The sequence below is a fragment of the Microcaecilia unicolor genome, chromosome 3 (genome assembly GCF_901765095.1).
Source record: "Microcaecilia unicolor chromosome 3, aMicUni1.1, whole genome shotgun sequence".
In the NCBI taxonomy this organism is placed as follows: domain Eukaryota; kingdom Metazoa; phylum Chordata; class Amphibia; order Gymnophiona; family Siphonopidae; genus Microcaecilia; species Microcaecilia unicolor.
In genome coordinates, this window is record NC_044033.1 from 127,735,057 (window position 1) to 127,753,645 (window position 18,589).

At 45.2% G+C, this 18,589-nt stretch overlaps 1 protein-coding gene across 1 annotated transcript in view; it reads right to left on the reverse strand.

Annotated features, from left to right (window-relative positions):
- Positions 1-4,725: 4,725 nt before the first annotated feature.
- Positions 4,726-18,589, reverse strand: part of APLF (aprataxin and PNKP like factor) — a 497,521-nt gene continuing 483,657 nt past the window's right edge. Inside the window, exon 11 of the mRNA XM_030196354.1 lies at positions 4,726-8,089. Within this exon, the coding sequence (XP_030052214.1) occupies positions 7,881-8,089 (209 nt within the window). The 3' untranslated portion in view covers positions 4,726-7,880. The remainder of the gene's footprint in view (positions 8,090-18,589) is intronic.

An 18,589-nucleotide genomic window follows, 5' to 3' on the forward strand; every position in this document is an offset into this window, starting at 1 on the left:
CTTTTTTCCCTTTTTTCTAATACGTGGAATATATTTGTCCTGAACCTCCAGGATGGTGTTTTTAAACAGCATCCACGCCTGATGCAAGTTTTTTACTCTGCGAGCTGCTCCTTTCAGTCTTTTTTTCACCATTTTTCTCATTTTGTCGTAATCACCTTTTCTATAGTTAAACGCTAGCGTACTTGATTTCCTAGTTTCACTTCCTTCAATGCCAATATCAAAACCGATCATATTATGATCACTGTTATCAAGCGGCCCTCGTATCGTTACCCCCTGCACTAGATCATGAGCACCACTAAGGACTAAGTCTAGTATTTTTCCTTCTCTTGTCGGCTCCTGAACTAGCTGTTCCATGAAGCTGTCCTTGATTTCATCAAGAAATCCTATGTCCCTTGCGTGTACAGATGTTACATTAACCCAGTCTATATGCGGGTAATTGAAATCCCCCATTATTATTGTGTTGCCCAGTTTGTTTGCGTCCCTGATTTCCTTTAACATTTCCGCATCCGTCTGTTCGTCCTGGCCAGGTGGACGGTAGTACACTCCTATCACTATCCTTTTCCCCTTTGCACATGGAATTTCAATCCACAGTGATTCCAAGGAGTGTTTTGTTTCCTGCAGAATTTTCAATCTATTTGATTCAAGGCTCTCGTTAATATACAATGCTACCCCTCCACCAATCCGATTCACCCTATCACTACGATATAATTTGTACCCCGGTATGACAGTGTCCCACTGGTTATCCTCCTTCCACCAGGTCTCAGAGATGCCTATTATATCTAATTTTTCATTTAGTGCAATATATTCCAACTCCCCCATCTTATTTCTTAGGCTCCTGGCATTCGCATATAGACATTTCAAACTATGTTTGTTGTTCCTAAGTACATCATGCTTAGTACTTGACAGTATTAATTGGCAATCTTTTGTCTGATTTTTATTGTTATTTAAAGATACCCGATCTACTACAATCTCTTTTGCAACCTCACTATCTGGATACTCTATCTTCCCTGTTATGGTGATATCTTTGAAAGATACCTTATCCCGAACCATGCTCTTTTGAGCGACTGTCGGCCTTCCCCCCATTTCTAGTTTAAAAGCTGCTCTATCTCCTTCTTAAACGCCGATGCCAGCAGCCTGGTCCCACTCTGGTTAAGATGGAGCCCATCCTTTCGGAATAGGCTCCCCCTTCCCCAGAATGTTGCCCAGTTCCTAACAAATCTAAAGCCCTCCTCCCTGCACCATCGTCTCATCCACGCATTGAGACTCTGGAGCTCTGCCTGTCTCTTGGGCCCTGCGCGTGGCACAGGTAGCATTTCAGAAAATGCTACCCTGGAGGATCTGGATTTCAGCTTTCTACCTAAGAGCCTAAATTTTGCTTCCAGAACCTCTCTCCCACATTTTCCTATGTCATTAGTACCCACATGTACCAAGACAGCCATCTCCTCCCCAGCACTATATAAAATCCTATCTAGGTGACGCGTGAGGTCCGCCACCTTCGCACCAGGCAGGCAAGTCACCAGGCGATCCTCACGTCCACCAGCCACCCAGCTATCTATATGCCTAATGATCGAATCACCAAGTACAACAGCTGTCCTAACCTTTCCCTCCCGGGCAACATTTGGAGATATATCCTCGGTGCGAAAGGATAATACATCCCCTGGTGGGCAGGTCCTGGCTACAGGAGTACTTCCTACTTCACCAGGGTGATGCTCTCCATCTAGGAGACCTCCCTCCTCCAAGGTAGCACAGGGGCTACCTGACTGGAGGTGGGACTTCTCTACAACATCCCTGTAGGTCTCCTCTATGTACCTCTCTGTCTCCCTCAGCTCCATCAAGTCTGCTACTCTAGCCTCTAGAGAACGGACACGTTCTCTGAGAGCTAGGAGCTCTTTGCATCGGGCACACACATATGACACCTCACCAATTGGGAGATAATCATACATGTGACACTCAATGCAAAAGACTGGATAGCACCCCTCTCGCTTCTGGACTGCTGACTCCATCTTAGTGTTTTTTGAGTTTTTCCGTAATTTAAAACTTGCTAAAGTATTAAGGATATCAGCCTATCACTAACTTACAGTTCCTCCTTTAAACCCCAATCTTCAAGTTCCGAAAGCACAAGCAAAATTTGTTCACTTACCAGAGAAATATCCTCTTCTCCCAGAACTTATTAGAAGGAAAGCTTTCGCGCCATTAGGCGCGCGGCACCTTGAGCAGAGGCCCCGAGTGGATCGGAACGGACCTGGGAGTCACTCCGGCGAAGGCTCCAAGGATATGCAGATGAGCTGCAAGTCCTCCACGGCACCTGAGAAGGCAACCGGTGGGAGAGCTGGGCACCTCTCAACCAAGAAAAGGCTTACCAGGGGTTAGGCCGAAGCCAGCATTCCTCCCCCTGAGGGTCACCTGATCCTGGCTAAGAAGTACCTGGTAGCTCTGGGTAGGTGGAGCGAAAGCCCTGGGTAACTGTGGCGAAGGCCCTGGGAAGGTCGGGGAATATAGTCACAATCGTGACAATGTATTGGACATGTTTCATTGTTACCCATCCTGAGCATTGTAAGGAGGACAGGCTAGATACCAAAATACAAGTAAATAAATTGAATTTGAACACTGCCCACTTGTGCAACCATTAAAAAATAAGGGGAAACCTACATAGGTCTCTATTTTATCACATAGCAGTATTCTTCCCAGTTAAACCTTCTCTGGTGGGTTTCACCCTTTTTTCAGCTTCATTATTATTATTAGCATTTGAATAGCGCTACCAGACACACGCAGCGCTGAACACCTGATACAAAGAGACAGTCCCTGCTCAAAAGAGCTTACCATCTAAACATCCCATATCCTCACTCCATTCCTTTATCCCTTGGGATCTAGCACATTACTGTCCCATAAACTACAATTCCCAGTTGTCCTTCAATTTCTTGGGTGACTGTTGGCCTTTTCTACTATAAATACTATCTATTCTTTCTCGCTACTTTTTTATCTTTGTGTGGGTTATAAACCTCACACATCTAATTAGAAGCTTGTAAAATTACAGTTGTATAAGAAATTTGATACATTTATCAAATTGTAATAGAAAGGATAACTCAGAGCTTCCCAAACCTTTAATGAGGATCAACTAAGAGTGGGTTTCAGGATACCATAATGAATATGCATGACATAATTCTGCATACACTGGAGAATAAAAGGGAATTCTATATACTGTGCACTTGCAAATGTTTAGAATACTAGCAAATATGCACTTTTACAAAATCTGTATGTACCCAGGAGCAGCTGTAAATTTCGACATTGACTGCTGTGATCCTAAATGTGCATTCCCTGTCCTAGTCCTGTTCCCTTGTCATATACACATATTGCAGATTTACATATGTAAATCTCGGCTTTTTAAAATTGGGTTTTCAAAACACGTCAACGCCAGTATTTACTTGTGTAAATCAAAAATAAGACTTCTAAAATAATGGCCTAATGTATTAGTAATAATTATTAAGTAGCACAGATATATGTAGACAAGACCTTTAACCTGGCCCAATTTAATTTTTTTTTGAAGTTAAGACCCATACAACCCTATACTGAGATATATTTAGACATCTTGAAAGACAAACTCAGACGGGCTCACTTTTGAAACCGAAAAACATCCAAAAAGCAGCACAAAGCGGCAGATAGACATTTTCTTTGCCAAAATGTTCAAATCACTATTTTTGAAACCCATTTTTAAGTCATTTTTCTATGCAGTGCACCCAAATCACAAGGTGGCACTGGCGACATGTGGGGGTGGGATTTGGGCATTCCCATAACTTGGATGTTTTTTGGCCATAATGGAACAAAGCAAATATGTCCAAAGCTAAAAGTTAGATGTTTTGGTCTAGACCTGTTTCAATCATGACTAAGTCACAAAAAAGTGGCCTAAATGATTACTGGAGGGATTAAAGCATGGCCCACACTTACTCCCCCAGTGGTCACTGACCCCCCCCCCCCCCCCCCCCAAAGATGTGAAAGAAACAGTACATACCAGCCTCTATGACAGCTTCAGATGTTATGGCCAGGCCTATTGGAGCAGCAAGCAGATCCCTGAAGTAGCCTAGTAGTTGATGAAATGCACTGTAGAGAAGGGGACTAGGCCCATATCCCACTCTAATTGGAACACTTGTGATGGAAAAAGTGAGACCTCCAAAACCAACCAAAAACCTACTGTACCCAAATATAGGTGACACCTGCAGCCATAAGGGCATTGTAGTGGTGTACAGTTGGGTACAATAGGTTTTTGGTGGGTTTGGGAGGGCTCACCATACAATCTAAAGGGGTAATGGTGAGATGTGTACCTGGGACCTTTTATGTGAAGTCCACTGCAGTGCCCCCTAGGGTGAGCCACTATTCTGTTGGTATGTCTGTGTGGCCAGTCTACTAAGAATGCTGCCCCCCCCCACCCCCCATATATCCCAATTGCTTGTTTTGTGCGTTTTTCCTTGGACAGTTTTGTTTTTCAAAAATGGTCCAAAAAGATAGATGCAATGAACACAAAAACATCTAGCAAATGGCCATTTTCAAAACAAAAAGATAAGACTTTTTCTGGTTAAAAAAATCGCTATGTTTGCCTCTTGATTTTTGGATGTTTTCAGTAAAACATCCAAAATTGGATTTAGACATCAAATCGAAAATACCCCTCTATATTTATTAAGCAGAACAGTTTAACTTTCAAATGCAAATCAAAAGGTATTATGAAGCCATCATCACCAAGCAAAATATTTCTTTAGGGATCTCTTAATTTTATTTTACATACAGTGAATACATATCCATTACCCATCATACATCCTTTTACCCACATATGTTGAAATCCTTGTATGTTGAGATATTTAGACAAATGTATTCTGTAAAGAATCTATAAGGAAAATCTTGCAAGGCATATAGAAGGCAATTCTATAAAGTGGGGGCTATTTGGAGCCTAGGCAATTAAGGAAAGTAGGCACCTACTTTTCTTTATGGAATACTAACAGAGCAGTGAAAAGTGCATGTATAATTTAGGCATCACTATAGAGATGGTGTAAATGCTTGTGCCTAGATTGCTACAAAATGCATATAAATGATAGCATTTTCTAACTTTCGTGCATCATGGTGCTCCCTACTCTTGTTTCATTCAGACTCTACCTACATACATACCTTCAAACTATGCACCAGTGCCTGCAGGTGTGGTTTTATAGAATAGTGTCCAGCTGGAATACTGGAATTTACGCATGTACATACACACATGTGCACAAGTATGCCGTTATTCTGGTCATTTCAGTGCTTTCTTGGCACCTAAATGTTGCTGCCTTCTTCACAGAATTACCTCCATAATCTAAAATAGTAAAGGTTTAATTTTCTCTCCATATACAATTCTGTAATCTGGTTGATTAGTTATTGCTTTGCAATCTGTAATAACACACAATCACTATCCTAGGCAGTTAAAATAATTCTTTATGTGTATATCAAACAGTATAGTACATTTTCTAAGCTTTAAAGAAAAAGCAGTGGCTGTCTGCATTAGGGTGGCATTTAACCTTTTTGCAGTAGAACCTGCCTTTTCCACAGCTGCACCCCTCATTGCATGTATATCAGACACTCTGCGATGGAGATGTGCATCATAGGGGAAGGAAATCTCAGTGGCCATTATGTCCATTAAAATGCTCATTTTCAACAAAATTTACAAACTAGCCTCTCCCTAGTAAGTAGCAAACCTAGTCCACTATGCATAAAGGTTTCCTAAATTTCTAAGGGGTCCTTTCACTAATGATAAGATGCCCATAGGAATACAATCGGCATCTTATCATTTAGTGCATGCTAAATCCATTAGCGCACCGTGATAAAAGAAAAATTTAATGACCTGCTATGATGCAAAGTCTTGCAAAGCAGCTCATTAACTTGGAATGCACTGAAAACCAACATGCAAAGATATCTGTTTTTGCAAAAAAAAAAAATTTTAACTACATCTCTAGAGCTTTAGTTACCTTTTTTCAGACATCCTAGATGCTCACCTGCATGCAAGTTTTCTATCCAGTTTGTGTGCAAATGTATCAAAATTGTGCATGGACAAAGTCACTAACTCTCAGGAAATCTTGCAAATTAATACATTGGCCTCCATATTTGCAGTATGTGCTGACTCATGAAGGCCAATAATTGTTTAATTAAATTATTATTATTATTATTTTTACCATTACATGGAAAACAGACATATATAACCCCAAGCAAGGGCCTTTAGCACTGCTGGAACAAGAAGATGAAGTTTCTAGTTTGCATTATTTCTAAATTAAAATACAAAGATAATTATATTTTTTATTAATGAAAACAGAAGGTGGGCTAGAAAGGCCAGTGTGCAAAAGCAAAACACAGACATCAAAGGTCAGGAAAGTTGGCAGTGGAACTCTCCAATTTGTTGCCAGAAATAGGAGAAACCCTAGGCCTCTTCCAGTGCTGTTTCACAGGTGTATTTTCTCAAGGGATCATTGGGGCAGGGATGCTGTTGCTGCTCGCTGGGCCTACTATGTACTGAGTGAGTAACAGCTATTTATTCATGGAGGCCTCTTTTTTTTCTATTGTTTTGTGACTTTTCCTTTATCAGTCATTTCTATTTACTTCTGTTGTCAGAACGCGAGTGCCAATTACCTTTCCATTAGAAGAATTTCACAATCGACATTCATCCACTGTGGGTCATAGGCTGGATGGAAAGCACAGCTTGTGTGAAATTACCTAATGGAAATCATACCATTTTTCTCCTTAATAATGACAGAAAATATTTTTCCACTTTAAAATATCTTTCAGGTTTTTCATCCAGCAATGTCCTTGCCTCTAATGTGCTACACTTTTATTAGTCAACTTACCTGATCCTGCTCCTTATTTGATGTGTTATCAGTGACTCTCTGCTGCTGTTAAGATTCTGTCCATTTCTGAGCTGGTTAACTACCTAGCAGAGGGCTATGAATAAAACCAGCAGGCACAGCAGTGCTCTAAGCTCCCAACATGCATACACGATGGAAGCAGTAGCTGCCAATCCAAAGGGCAGACAAGTGCAAAACAGGCAATAAAATGAAAAGCTTAGCCATATATATTAAAAAGTCTAAGGCATCCTTTTACTAAGCTGCATTAAAACATAGGTAATAAGGGCTCACATGCTAATCATGCGCTAATCAGTTAGCACGCGGTAATGCAGACAGGCTAACTGATTAGCGCAGAAATGCCCACTCTCCACCTCAAGACACGTCCCCTCTGTGAAAAGATTAAAATCATTATTTAGTGCATGATTCACGAATGCAGATTGCTAAATTACCATGGGATGCCTCAGCACATTCCACAGTAAGCCCTTTTAAGAACCAGGAAGTACTCGCTAGTGCTTACCGCAACTTTGTAAAAAGACCCCTAAATAAATTAGATGCTAATATACCACTAAAAGGTCAGTTAAAGATAGTATCTGAAAGTAAGAATGTTAACTCATTACAGATAGTAATTATCTTCCCAGCAGAATCCTAAACCACATTACATTTTAGTGCATCAGAAACTTTCAGCAAGCTGCTTTTGGGGTGATGGATGTTTGCAGTAGTTTTCTGGAACCTACATTACAAGAGATGTATTCCTAGGAGATGGAACAGTGGTATTATTATCATTACCACACCATTACAATTGAGTATGGTGAAGCTCAGATAGTAAAAAGATTTTATCATAGTCAGGTGAGGGGATATGAACTAGTTACTAGACACATTACACCAACATGCCTATCAATAAAGTAGAATACCACCCATTCAGCTATCATTAATGCTTTCTCTCCCTCTCAACCTACAGGTTCACTTTCAAGCAAAGGAACTGCTTTTGAAGTGCCTTTCTCAGTAGGGAAATGGAAAAACCATGTCACAACAGTGCTATTTTTTCGTTTTTACAAATTTCTGTGCTTCCTTCAAAAGCGTTTCCATGTCTTCAGCATCTTTATCTTCAGAATTTGGTTCCCAATCAGAATCTTCATCCGTATGGTCCGACTCCTCTTCTTCCTCATCATCTATAAAGCTGTCATTCAGGTCATACTCATTAGGTACCCCATCATTGTCGCTTTCATCATCCAAAGCACTTTTGCCTACAAAAACCAAAATGATAAATAAAAAGACGTTTAACATTTATAAATTTTGTTCAGAACCCACTGTTATGAATGCCACTGAGCACAGCTGGCTTAAAGCAGTCATCTATAGCAGTTAGAAAGACGTATGTTTATTATACATAGCTAAAACATTTGTAAAGCGTCTGGAGTTCCTGGTATCAGATGGGATATAAAATTATGTAGTATTATTATTATTGCATATTAGCACAAGACAACATTATTTTTAAGTTACAATGGTGACAAATAAATTGAAGTCCTAATATGATAGTTTGTAAAAAGGTAAACCGATAGGTTATAAGGCAATTACAAAAATATTTGAACATGTGAAGGGCAAGTCTATATAAACTGGGATCTCAGTCTAAGCACCCCAATGCCATGTGCTTAGTGCCAATTCTATAATGGAATCGTGATGCTAAGATTGTTACAGAATACTAGCGTAAGGTCAGCACTTGCACATCCATGTGTAGGTGCGCCCTCTTATACCATGTAAGTGGCAGGTGTACATTGGCATACCTAGGTGTGCCAAGTGATGTGCATAGTTTACAGTATTCTATAAACTATGAACCTAACTAGTAGCCCTGTTTATAAGCCGTGCTAGAGGTGTGCTAGCATTTTTAGCACATGCTAACCGTGTAGATGACCTTAATATTCCTATGGGAGTCCTTAGTAAACAAGGCACTACGAGACACACTCATAGCCTGTCCATGCTGCGTCCAACACAAACCAAATCAGTAGGGAAAGGACAACGGACTTCCAACAGCACCAAAAATTGCTCATGGAAATAAATGTTAAGGTTTATTAAGAGGCCAATAAGACTTAACACGGTGCCATGTTTTGTCAATCACATGCCTGCATCAGGAGTCTGTGTATCTACAAACATATAAAAAGATTTTTTTGTAAATAAAATAACACATAAAAAGTTATCTAAATGAAATACATTAAATTATATTCAAATTGATAACATGAAAAACAGAATTACTGTATCTAAAACCACACAAGATATTTTTATAAAATATAAAAAATTAAAAACGTACTTAGATAAAATTAATAAATAACCGTTTTTTTGTGCCGTTGGAAGTCCATTGTCCTTTCCCTACTGGTTTGGATTATGTTGGATTTTGCTCTCATAGGGCTTTTATCTCCTTCTTACTTTTCGAGTTTGTGTGACTGTCTATGCTCACATGTATGTTCCCCTCGCAGTTAGATATTACATAATAGTGCCTAGTGCACATGGGTGTCTAGCTGTCAAATTGCTGGTACCTTTGACGCAAGTAAATGGCATATACTTCTATGGTGCCACTTTATATAATTGCCCCTTATTCTGTAAGTTCCCAGGACATGAGTATTTTTTTACGTTGGTCAATCTCTTTGGAACTCTTTGCCTGAGGAACTTCAAAACACTTCTTCATATACAGCGAATGCTACATACCTGTAGAAGGTATTCTCCGAGGACAGCAGGCTGATTGTTCTCACTGATGGGTGACGTCCTCGGCAGCCCCTCCAATCGGAATCTTCCTAGCAAAGACCTTTGCTAGCTCTCGCGCGCGCACCGCGCATGCGCGGCCGCCTTCCCGCCCGAAACCGGCTCGAGCCGGCCAGTCCAGTATGTAGCAATACAGCTCAAGGGAAGACACAACTCCAAAGGGGAGGCGGGCGGGTTTGTGAGAACAATCAGCCTGCTGTCCTCGGAGAATACCTTCTACAGGTATGTAGCATTCGCTTTCTCCGAGGACAAGCAGGCTGCTTGTTCTCACTGATGGGGTATCCCTAGCCCCCAGGCTCACTCAAAACAACAACCATGGTCAATTGGGCCTCGCAACGGCGAGGACGTAACTGAGATTGACCTAAAAAAATTTACCAACTAACTGAGAGTGCAGCCTGGAACAGAACAAACAGGGCCCTCGGGGGGTGGAGTTGGATCCTAAAGCCCAAACAGGTTCTGAAGAACTGACTGCCCGAACCGACTGTCGCGTCGGGTATCCTGTTGCAGGCAGTAATGAGATGTGAATGTGTGGACAGATGACCACGTCGCAGCTTTGCAAATTTCTTCAATGGAGGCTGACTTCAAGTGGGCTACCGACGCAGCCATGGCTCTAACATTATGAGCCGTGACATGACCCTCAAGAGCCAGCCCCGCCTGGGCGTAAGTGAAGGAAATGCAATCTGCTAGCCAATTGGATATGGTGCGTTTCCCTACAGCCACTCCCCTCCTATTGGGATCAAAAGAAACAAACAATTGGGCGGACTGTCTGTGGGGCTGTGTCCGCTCCAGATAGAAGGCCAATGCTCTCTTGCAGTCCAATGTGTGCAGCTGACGTTCAGCAGGGCAGGAATGAGGACGGGGAAAAAATGTTGGCAAGACAATTGACTGGTTCAGATGGAACTCCGACACGACCTTTGGCAAGAACTTAGGGTGAGTGCGGAGGACTACTCTGTTATGATGAAATTTGGTGTAGGGGGCCTGGGCTACCAGGGCCTGAAGCTCACTGACTCTACGAGCTGAAGTAACTGCCACCAAGAAAATGACCTTCCAGGTCAAGTACCTCAGATGGCAGGAATTCAGTGGCTCAAAAGGAGGTTTCATCAGCTGGGTGAGAACGACATTGAGATCCCATGACACTGTAGGAGGTTTGACAGGGGGCTTTGACAAAAGCAAACTTCTCATGAAGCGAACAACTAAAGGCTGTCCCGAGATCGGCTTACCTTCCACATGGTAATGGTATGCACTGATTGCGCTAAGGTGAACTCTTACAGAGTTGGTCTTGAGACCAGACTCAGACAAGTGCAGAAGGTATTCAAGCAGGGTCTGTGTAGGACAAGAGCGAGGAGCTAGGGCCTTGCTGTCACACCAGACGGCAAACCTCCTCCACAGAAAGAAGTAACTCCTCTTGGTGGAATCTTTCCTGGAAGCAAGCAAGACGCGGGAGACACCCTCTGACAGACCCAAAGAGGCAAAGTCTACGCTCTCAACATCCAGGCCGTGAGAGCCAGGGACCGGAGGCTGGGATGCAGAAGAGCCCCTTCGTTCTGCGTGATGAGGGTCGGAAAACACTCCAATCTCCACGGTTCTTCGGAGGATAACTCCAGAAGAAGAGGGAACCAGATCTGACGCGGCCAAAAAGGAGCAATCAGAATCATGGTGCCTCGGTCTTGTTTGAGTTTCAACAAAGTCTTCCCCACCAGAGGAATGGGAGGATAAGCATACAGCAGGCCTTCCCCCCAATCCAGGAGGAAGGCATCCGATGCCAGTCTGCCGGGGGCCTGAAGCCTGGAACAGAACTGAGGGACTTTGTGGTTCACTCGAGATGTGAAGAGATCCACCAAGGGGGTGCCCCACGCTTGGAAGATCTGGCGCACCACACTGGAGTTGAGCGACCACTCGTGAGGTTGCATAATCCTGCTCAATCTGTCGGCCAGACTGTTGTTTACGCCTGCCAGATATGTGGCTTGGAGCACCATGCCGAGACGGCGAGCCCAGAGCCACATGCTGACGGCTTCCTGACACAGGGGGCGAGATCCGGTGCCCCCCTGCTTGTTGACATAGTACATGGCAACCTGGTTGTCTGTCTGAATTTGGATAATTTGATGGGACAGCCGATCTCTGAAAGCCTTCAGAGCGTTCCAGATCGCTCGCAACTCCAGGAGATTGATCTGTAGACCGCGTTCCTGGAGGGACCAGCTTCCTTGGGTGTGAAGCCCATCGACATGAGCTCCCCATCCCAGGAGAGACGCATCCGTTGTCAGCACTTTTTGTGGCTGAGGAATTTGGAAAGGACGTCCCAGAGTCAAATTGGACCAGATTGTCCACCAATACAGGGATTCGAGAAAACTCGTGGACAGGTGGATCACGTCTTCTAGACCCCCAGCAGCCTGAAACCACTGGGAGGCTAGGGTCCATTGAGCAGATCTCATGTGAAGACGGGCCATGGGAGTCACATGGACTGTGGAGGCCATGTGGCCCAGCAATCTCAACATCTGCCGAGCTGTGATCTGCTGGGACGCTCGCACCCGCGAGACGAGGGACAACAAGTTGTTGGCTCTCGTCTCTGGGAGATAGGCGCGGGCCGTCCGAGAATCCAGCAGAGCTCCTATGAATTCGAGTTTCTGTACTGGGAGAAGATGGGACTTTGGGTAATTTATCACAAACCCCAGTAGCTCCAGGAGGCGAATAGTCATCTGCATGGACTGCAGGGCTCCTGCCTCGGATGTGTTCTTCACCAGCCAATCGTCGAGATATGGGAACACATGCACCCCCAGCCTGCGAAGTGCCGCTGCTACTACAGCTAGGCACTTTGTGAACACCCTGGGCGCAGAGGCGAGCCCAAAGGGTAGCACACAGTACTGGAAGTGGCGTGTGCCCAACTGAAATCGCAGATACTGTCTGTGAGCTGGCAGTATCGGGATGTGTGTGTAGGCATCCTTTAAGTCCAGAGAGCATAGCCAATCGTTTTGCTGAATCATGGGGAGAAGGGTGCCCAGGGAAAGCATCCTGAACTTTTCTTTTACGAGATATTTGTTCAGGGCCCTTAGGTCTAGGATGGGACGCATCCCCCCTGTTTTCTTTTCCACAAGGAAGTACCTGGAATAGAATCCCAGCCCTTCTTGCCCGGATGGCACGGGCTCGACCGCATTGGCGCTGAGAAGGGCGGAGAGTTCCTCTGCAAGTACCTGCTTGTGCTGGAAGCTGTAAGACTGAGCTCCCGGTGGACAATTTGGAGGTTTGGAGGCCAAATTGAGGGTGTATCCTTGCCGGACTATTTGCAGAACCCACTGATCGGAGGTTATGAGAGGCCACCTTTGGTGAAAAGCTTTCAACCTCCCTCCGACTGGCAGGTCGCCCGACACTGACACTTGGATGTCGGCTATGCTCTGCTGGAGCCAGTCAAAAGCTCGCCCCTTGCTTTTGCTGGGGAGCCGCGGGGCCTTGCTGAGGCGCACGCTGCTGACGAGAGCGAGCGCGCTGGGGCTTAGCCTGGGCCGCAGGCTGTCGGGAAGGAGGATTGTACCTACGCTTACCAGAAGTATAGGGAACAGTCTTCCTTCCCCCGAAAAATCTTCTACCTGTAGAGGTAGAAGCTGAAGGCTGCCGGCGGGAGAACTTGTCGAATGCGGTGTCCCGCTGGTGGAGAGACTCTACCACCTGCTCGACTTTTTCTCCAAAAATGTTGTCCGCACGGCAAGGCGAGTCCGCAATCCGCTGCTGGAGTCTATTCTCCAGGTCGGCGGCACGCAGCCATGAGAGCCTGCGCATCACCACACCTTGAGCAGCGGCCCTGGACGCAACATCAAAAGTGTCATAAACTCTTCTGGCCAGGAATTTTCTGCACGCCTTCAGCTGCCTGACCACCTCCTGAAAAGGCTTGGCTTGCTCAGGGGGAAGAGCATCAACCAAGCCCGCCAACTGTCGCACATTATTCCGCATGTGTATGCTCGTGTAGAGCTGGTAAGACTGAATTTTGGCCACGAGCATAGAGGAATGGTAGGCCTTCCTCCCAAAGGAGTCTAAGGTTCTAGAGTCTTTGCCCGGGGGCGCCGAAGCATGCTCCCTAGAACTCTTAGCCTTCTTTAGGGCCAGATCCACAACTCCAGAGTCGTGAGGCAACTGGGTGCGCATCAGCTCTGGGTCCCCATGGATCCAGTACTGGGACTCGATCTTCTTGGGGATGTGGGGATTAGTTAAAGGTTTGGTCCAGTTCGCCAGCAATGTCTTTTTGAGGACATGGTGCAGGGGAACAGTGGACGCTTCCTTAGGTGGAGAAGGATAATCCAGGAGCTCAAACATTTCAGCCCTGGGTTCGTCCTCCACAACCACCGGGAAGGGGATGGCCGTAGACATCTCCCGGACAAAGGAAGCAAAAGACAGACTCTCGGGAGGAGAAAGCTGTCTTTCAGGAGAGGGAGTGGGATCAGAAGGTAGACCCTCAGACTCCTCGTCAGAGAAATATCTGGGGTCTTCTTCTTCCTCCCACGAGGCCTCACCCTCGGTGTCAGACACAAGTTCACGGACCTGCGTCTGCAACCGTGCCCGGCTCGACTCCGTGGAGCCACGTCCACGATGGGGGCGTCGAGAGATAAACTCCCTCGCCCACATCGGCGAAGCTCCCTCCGCCGACGTAGTCGGGGAGCCCTCCTGGGAGGTGGCCGCAGTCGGCACCGCACGCGGTACCGACGTCGGGGACCTCACCCCGGGCGATGGGCCAGCCGGCGCCACGCTCGACGGTACCGGAGGCGCAAGCACCGCCGGTACCGGAGGGGTAGGGCGCAACAGCTCTCCCAGAATCTCTGGGAGAACGGCCCGGAGGCTCTCGTTCAGAGCGGCTGCAGAGAAAGGCATGGAGGTCGATGCAGGCGTCGACGTCAGAACCTGTTCCGGGCGTGGAGGCTGTTCCGGGCTGTCCAGAGTGGAGCGCATCGACACCTCCTGAACAGAGGGTGAGCGGTCCTCTCAGTGCCGATGCCTGCTGGGTGCCGACTCCCTCGGCGACCCAGAGCTCTCGGTGCCGACGCGGGGAGGGGACCGGTGTCGATGCTTCTTCGACTTCTTCCGAAGCATGTCACCGGAGCTCCCCGGCACCGACGAGGAGGACGTAGAATCCAGCCGTCGCTTCCTCGGGGCCGAGGCCGAAGGAGGTCGGTCTCGGGGGGGCTGTACCGCAGGAGCCCTCAGGGTAGGAGGAGACCCACCCGAGGGCTCACCGCCACCAGCAGGGGAATGGACAGCCCTCACCTGCACTCCACTCGATGCACCACCGTCCGACGACATCAGGAGACGAGGTCCCGGTACCACCGACGTCGATGCAGCTATCCGATATCTCGGCGCCGATGCAGAGGGCCGATGCCTCGATGCACTCGATGCACTGGCAGCCAAGGAAGAAGGTCTGGACGCTGATGACGTCGATGCACACGATGACCCCGGTGCCGATGCCGACGAAGAGCCCGAGAACAAAACGTTCCACTGGGCCAATCTCGCTACTTGAGTCCGCCTTTGTAAGAGGGAACACAGACTACAGTTCTGGGGACGGTGCTCGGCCCCCAGACACTGAAGACACGAAGAGTGCCTATCAGTGAGCGAGATTACCCGGGCGCACTGGGTGCACTTCTTGAAGCCGCTGGAAGGCTTCGATGTCATGGGCGGAAAAATCACGCCGGCGAAGTCAAAATCCGAAATGACGAATTTGGAGCACCAAAACTTTAAGGGAGAAAAATCTCGACCGAGGCCGAAAAGAGGCCTACCCCGACAACGAAAGAAAACTTACCGGGGCAAAAACTGGAAATACGGGAAGGGGCAAACGAAACCCAAGGGGGTTTCCGGAGCACTTTCCAAACGAAAAGAAACTTTTCCGAAGAAAAAACACGTCGATTTAGACAACGGACGCGCGAGGTCGACTCTCCGGGGCTCGACACGACAAAAACACAGCCGTACCGAGTGCGGACGAAAGAAGACTGGCCGGCTCGAGCCGGTTTCGGGCGGGAAGACGGCCGCGCATGCGCGGTGCGCGCGGGCGCGCGAGAGCTAGCAAAGGTCTTTGCTAGGAAGATTCCGATTGGAGGGGCTGCCGAGGACGTCACCCATCAGTGAGAACAAGCAGCCTGCTTGTCCTCGGAGAATGTGTTTTGCAAGCTATTAAAATCTTGGATGTTTCATCAATATTATGTTTGACTTATTAATGGACACTATTTGCTTGTTTTGTTGATTTCATTTTTATTGTAATTGTTATTTTTGCAAACCGCTTTGACACTAAGGTAAAAGGTGATATTTAAAATGAATAAATTCAATCCAATCCAAACCTGTAAGCTATTTGCCAAGCTAATGCCAATCACTTTTCCTGAAGATATTAATAGGATGAAGTTTGCAGAAGGCAGGAATCAAGCAGGTCCTCCTGCATTCATCCGCTGTGCAGAAACAGCACAAATACATAAGTTTGAATACATTAAAGAATAATCATTTGGAGAATTTCTCTCAAGGGATTCTACCTGAGCCAATTTGGAATTACCCCCTGTTTACTAAGGTGCTTTAGGGGCTGCTGCACGACAATGTCGACGCAGCCCATTTACGCGGCTTAGTAAACGGGGGGGGGGGGGGGGGGGGGGGGTTAGACTGGACTCCCTTACATGTTTTATATGAACTTTACACCAATGGCATAGCTAGACATCCAATACGGGTGGCACACAATTTTGTCTCTCCCCCAGCACTTCACCCCTTCCTAACTCAAAATATCCTACCCATACTCTTCCATTCTCCTCTTGCTCCTTTTTTGCTCTCACCCCCCTTACTCCTTTCCTCTTTGCACATATTTTTCCACTCCTCACTCACCCTTCTTTACCTCTCTATAATTCCCTTACCTGTCACATCTTTTCCTTCTCTTCCTCTACACCACTTCCCCTAACTCTTCTCTCCTCCAAACCACTCTTTCTCTTATTCCTTTTCTCCACTTCTGCCCCTCCCCACCCATGTCAGCTCTTTTTCTTCCCTTCTCAAAATCCATCTCTTCTCTGTTTCCTGCTCTGGTACAGCTTAAAATTTCCCTCCTCCGCTAAGGTTACTTACCCCACCCACCCCTCCTTCACTTTGTTTTATATAATATAAACCACTTTTATGCCTATGTTCAGGTCCTAGCGGCTAGCGGTACATCAAGCATGCAAAATAAATAAATGTATGTATGTCTCAGTTTTCCCCCTTCATCTTCTTTCATCCTTCTGTTCCCCTCTCCCATACTACCTTTTTTCCTTAGGACCACGATACCTTCTAGCGTCCATCGGCAGTCTGAACGGAGTATCTACTGACGTGTGGTTCTGAAGCAGCAGTGGCGAAACGGAGGCCAACGTTGACCACGGTCAAGAACACCAAGAAGCCTGAAGGAAACTGTGCGCTTTGAGCTAAGTCCCTCTCTTTAAGTTAAGATAGAGGAATAAGTAGAAGACGATAATTATATCCTTCTCTTATTGGGGCTCTTAATATCAAGACAAGAAGGCTAGTGACTACCATTAAGGGTTTTTTTCGCCGATGATGAAGAAGCCCTAGCCCTTTGTCCACGTAATCTGTGGAAAAGGAGCTTCTAGAGGCGTTTTCCTCCTAACTCACAGAAGTTCCTTTGACAGGCTTACTGTATGACCTGTTTCCTTTATTTATACTAAGATTATTGTTCATGAATGGAAACTTGTTCCCTGGTATATCTATCTATAGCTTATCTCTATCTCTCATATATACATAGAAAATACCCCTTCCTTTGCAATACATTTTATTGTAAATAGTTTAACACCTTTACATCTTACATACATTTTGATTGGCACAACCATATCCTCTTCTCTTGATATATATTGTATGGTCCATGATTGAACTCCCCTTTGCATTATATATATATATATATATATATATAATTTTTTTTTTTTTTTTTTACATTTTTGTTTGTATAACCTTATGTTTAAATGTTGTGCCATTATACTGGTATCACATAGAATGTATGTTTATCTGTAACTGTTTTGCTTTTATACTTGCAATTATTTTTAATTTATTTTCATTTTTATTTCCATACTAGTATATTCATATGTATTTTCCTGTTGGTTTTACATTATTTAATATAGTTACCCTGCTTTATTTATTATTTTTTTTTATTTCTACTTTTTATTATTCTTTGTACATTTTGTCATATTAATTTGCTAGTTCTTTATTGATTTTTTATTTTGTTACTATGTGTATTAATTTTCTCTCTCTTGTTTATGTTTACTCTCATATTTAATTTTGTAGACTCCTGAAGAAGGCACCGAAACATGGCTGTGTTGAGTCATATTTTTTTTTATGTTACCAATAAACTTTTTAAAACCATACGTCTTTCTCTCTGTTTGGAAAGAGCCTACCTTCCCCACTCCTTCTCTACTTTGCACTGGACTTTTTTTGTGGGGATCAAGTGCACCTCCACACTTGGTGTGGTCTCTCTCCTATGCTTCCTTCCTTCCCATCTCCCCCCTCTCCAAGCACACTTCACACAGTGTCTGGCAGCAAAGAGAGAAACAGAGTAACAACACAAAAGCCTGAAAACAGAATCAGAAGCATACCATACCAATAATAAGTCCAAGAACTTAAACTGCACCAACCTATGAAAAGTCAGCACTGAAAATATTTCAGAATCCCAATACACCTCCAGTTTAGTAAACAAAACAAGTTGGACTGCTACAGTTTCCTACACAGAACTTATATGTAAACAGTATCCCTTACCTTGTTGGCCAGATCCAAAGGTCCCTAACCTATCCTCATCCTTCTTGATCTGCTGCTTTTAGCACTGTTGATCACTACGTACTCCTTGATACGCTGTCCTCATTTGGATTTCTGGGCTCTGCTCTTTCCTGGTTTTCTACTCATCTCTCCCATCGCACTTTTAGTGTATACTCTGGTGGATACTCCTCTACTTCTATCCCATATCAGTTGATGTACCTCAGCGCTCTGTCTTGGGACCTCTTCATTTCTCCATCTATACTTCTTCC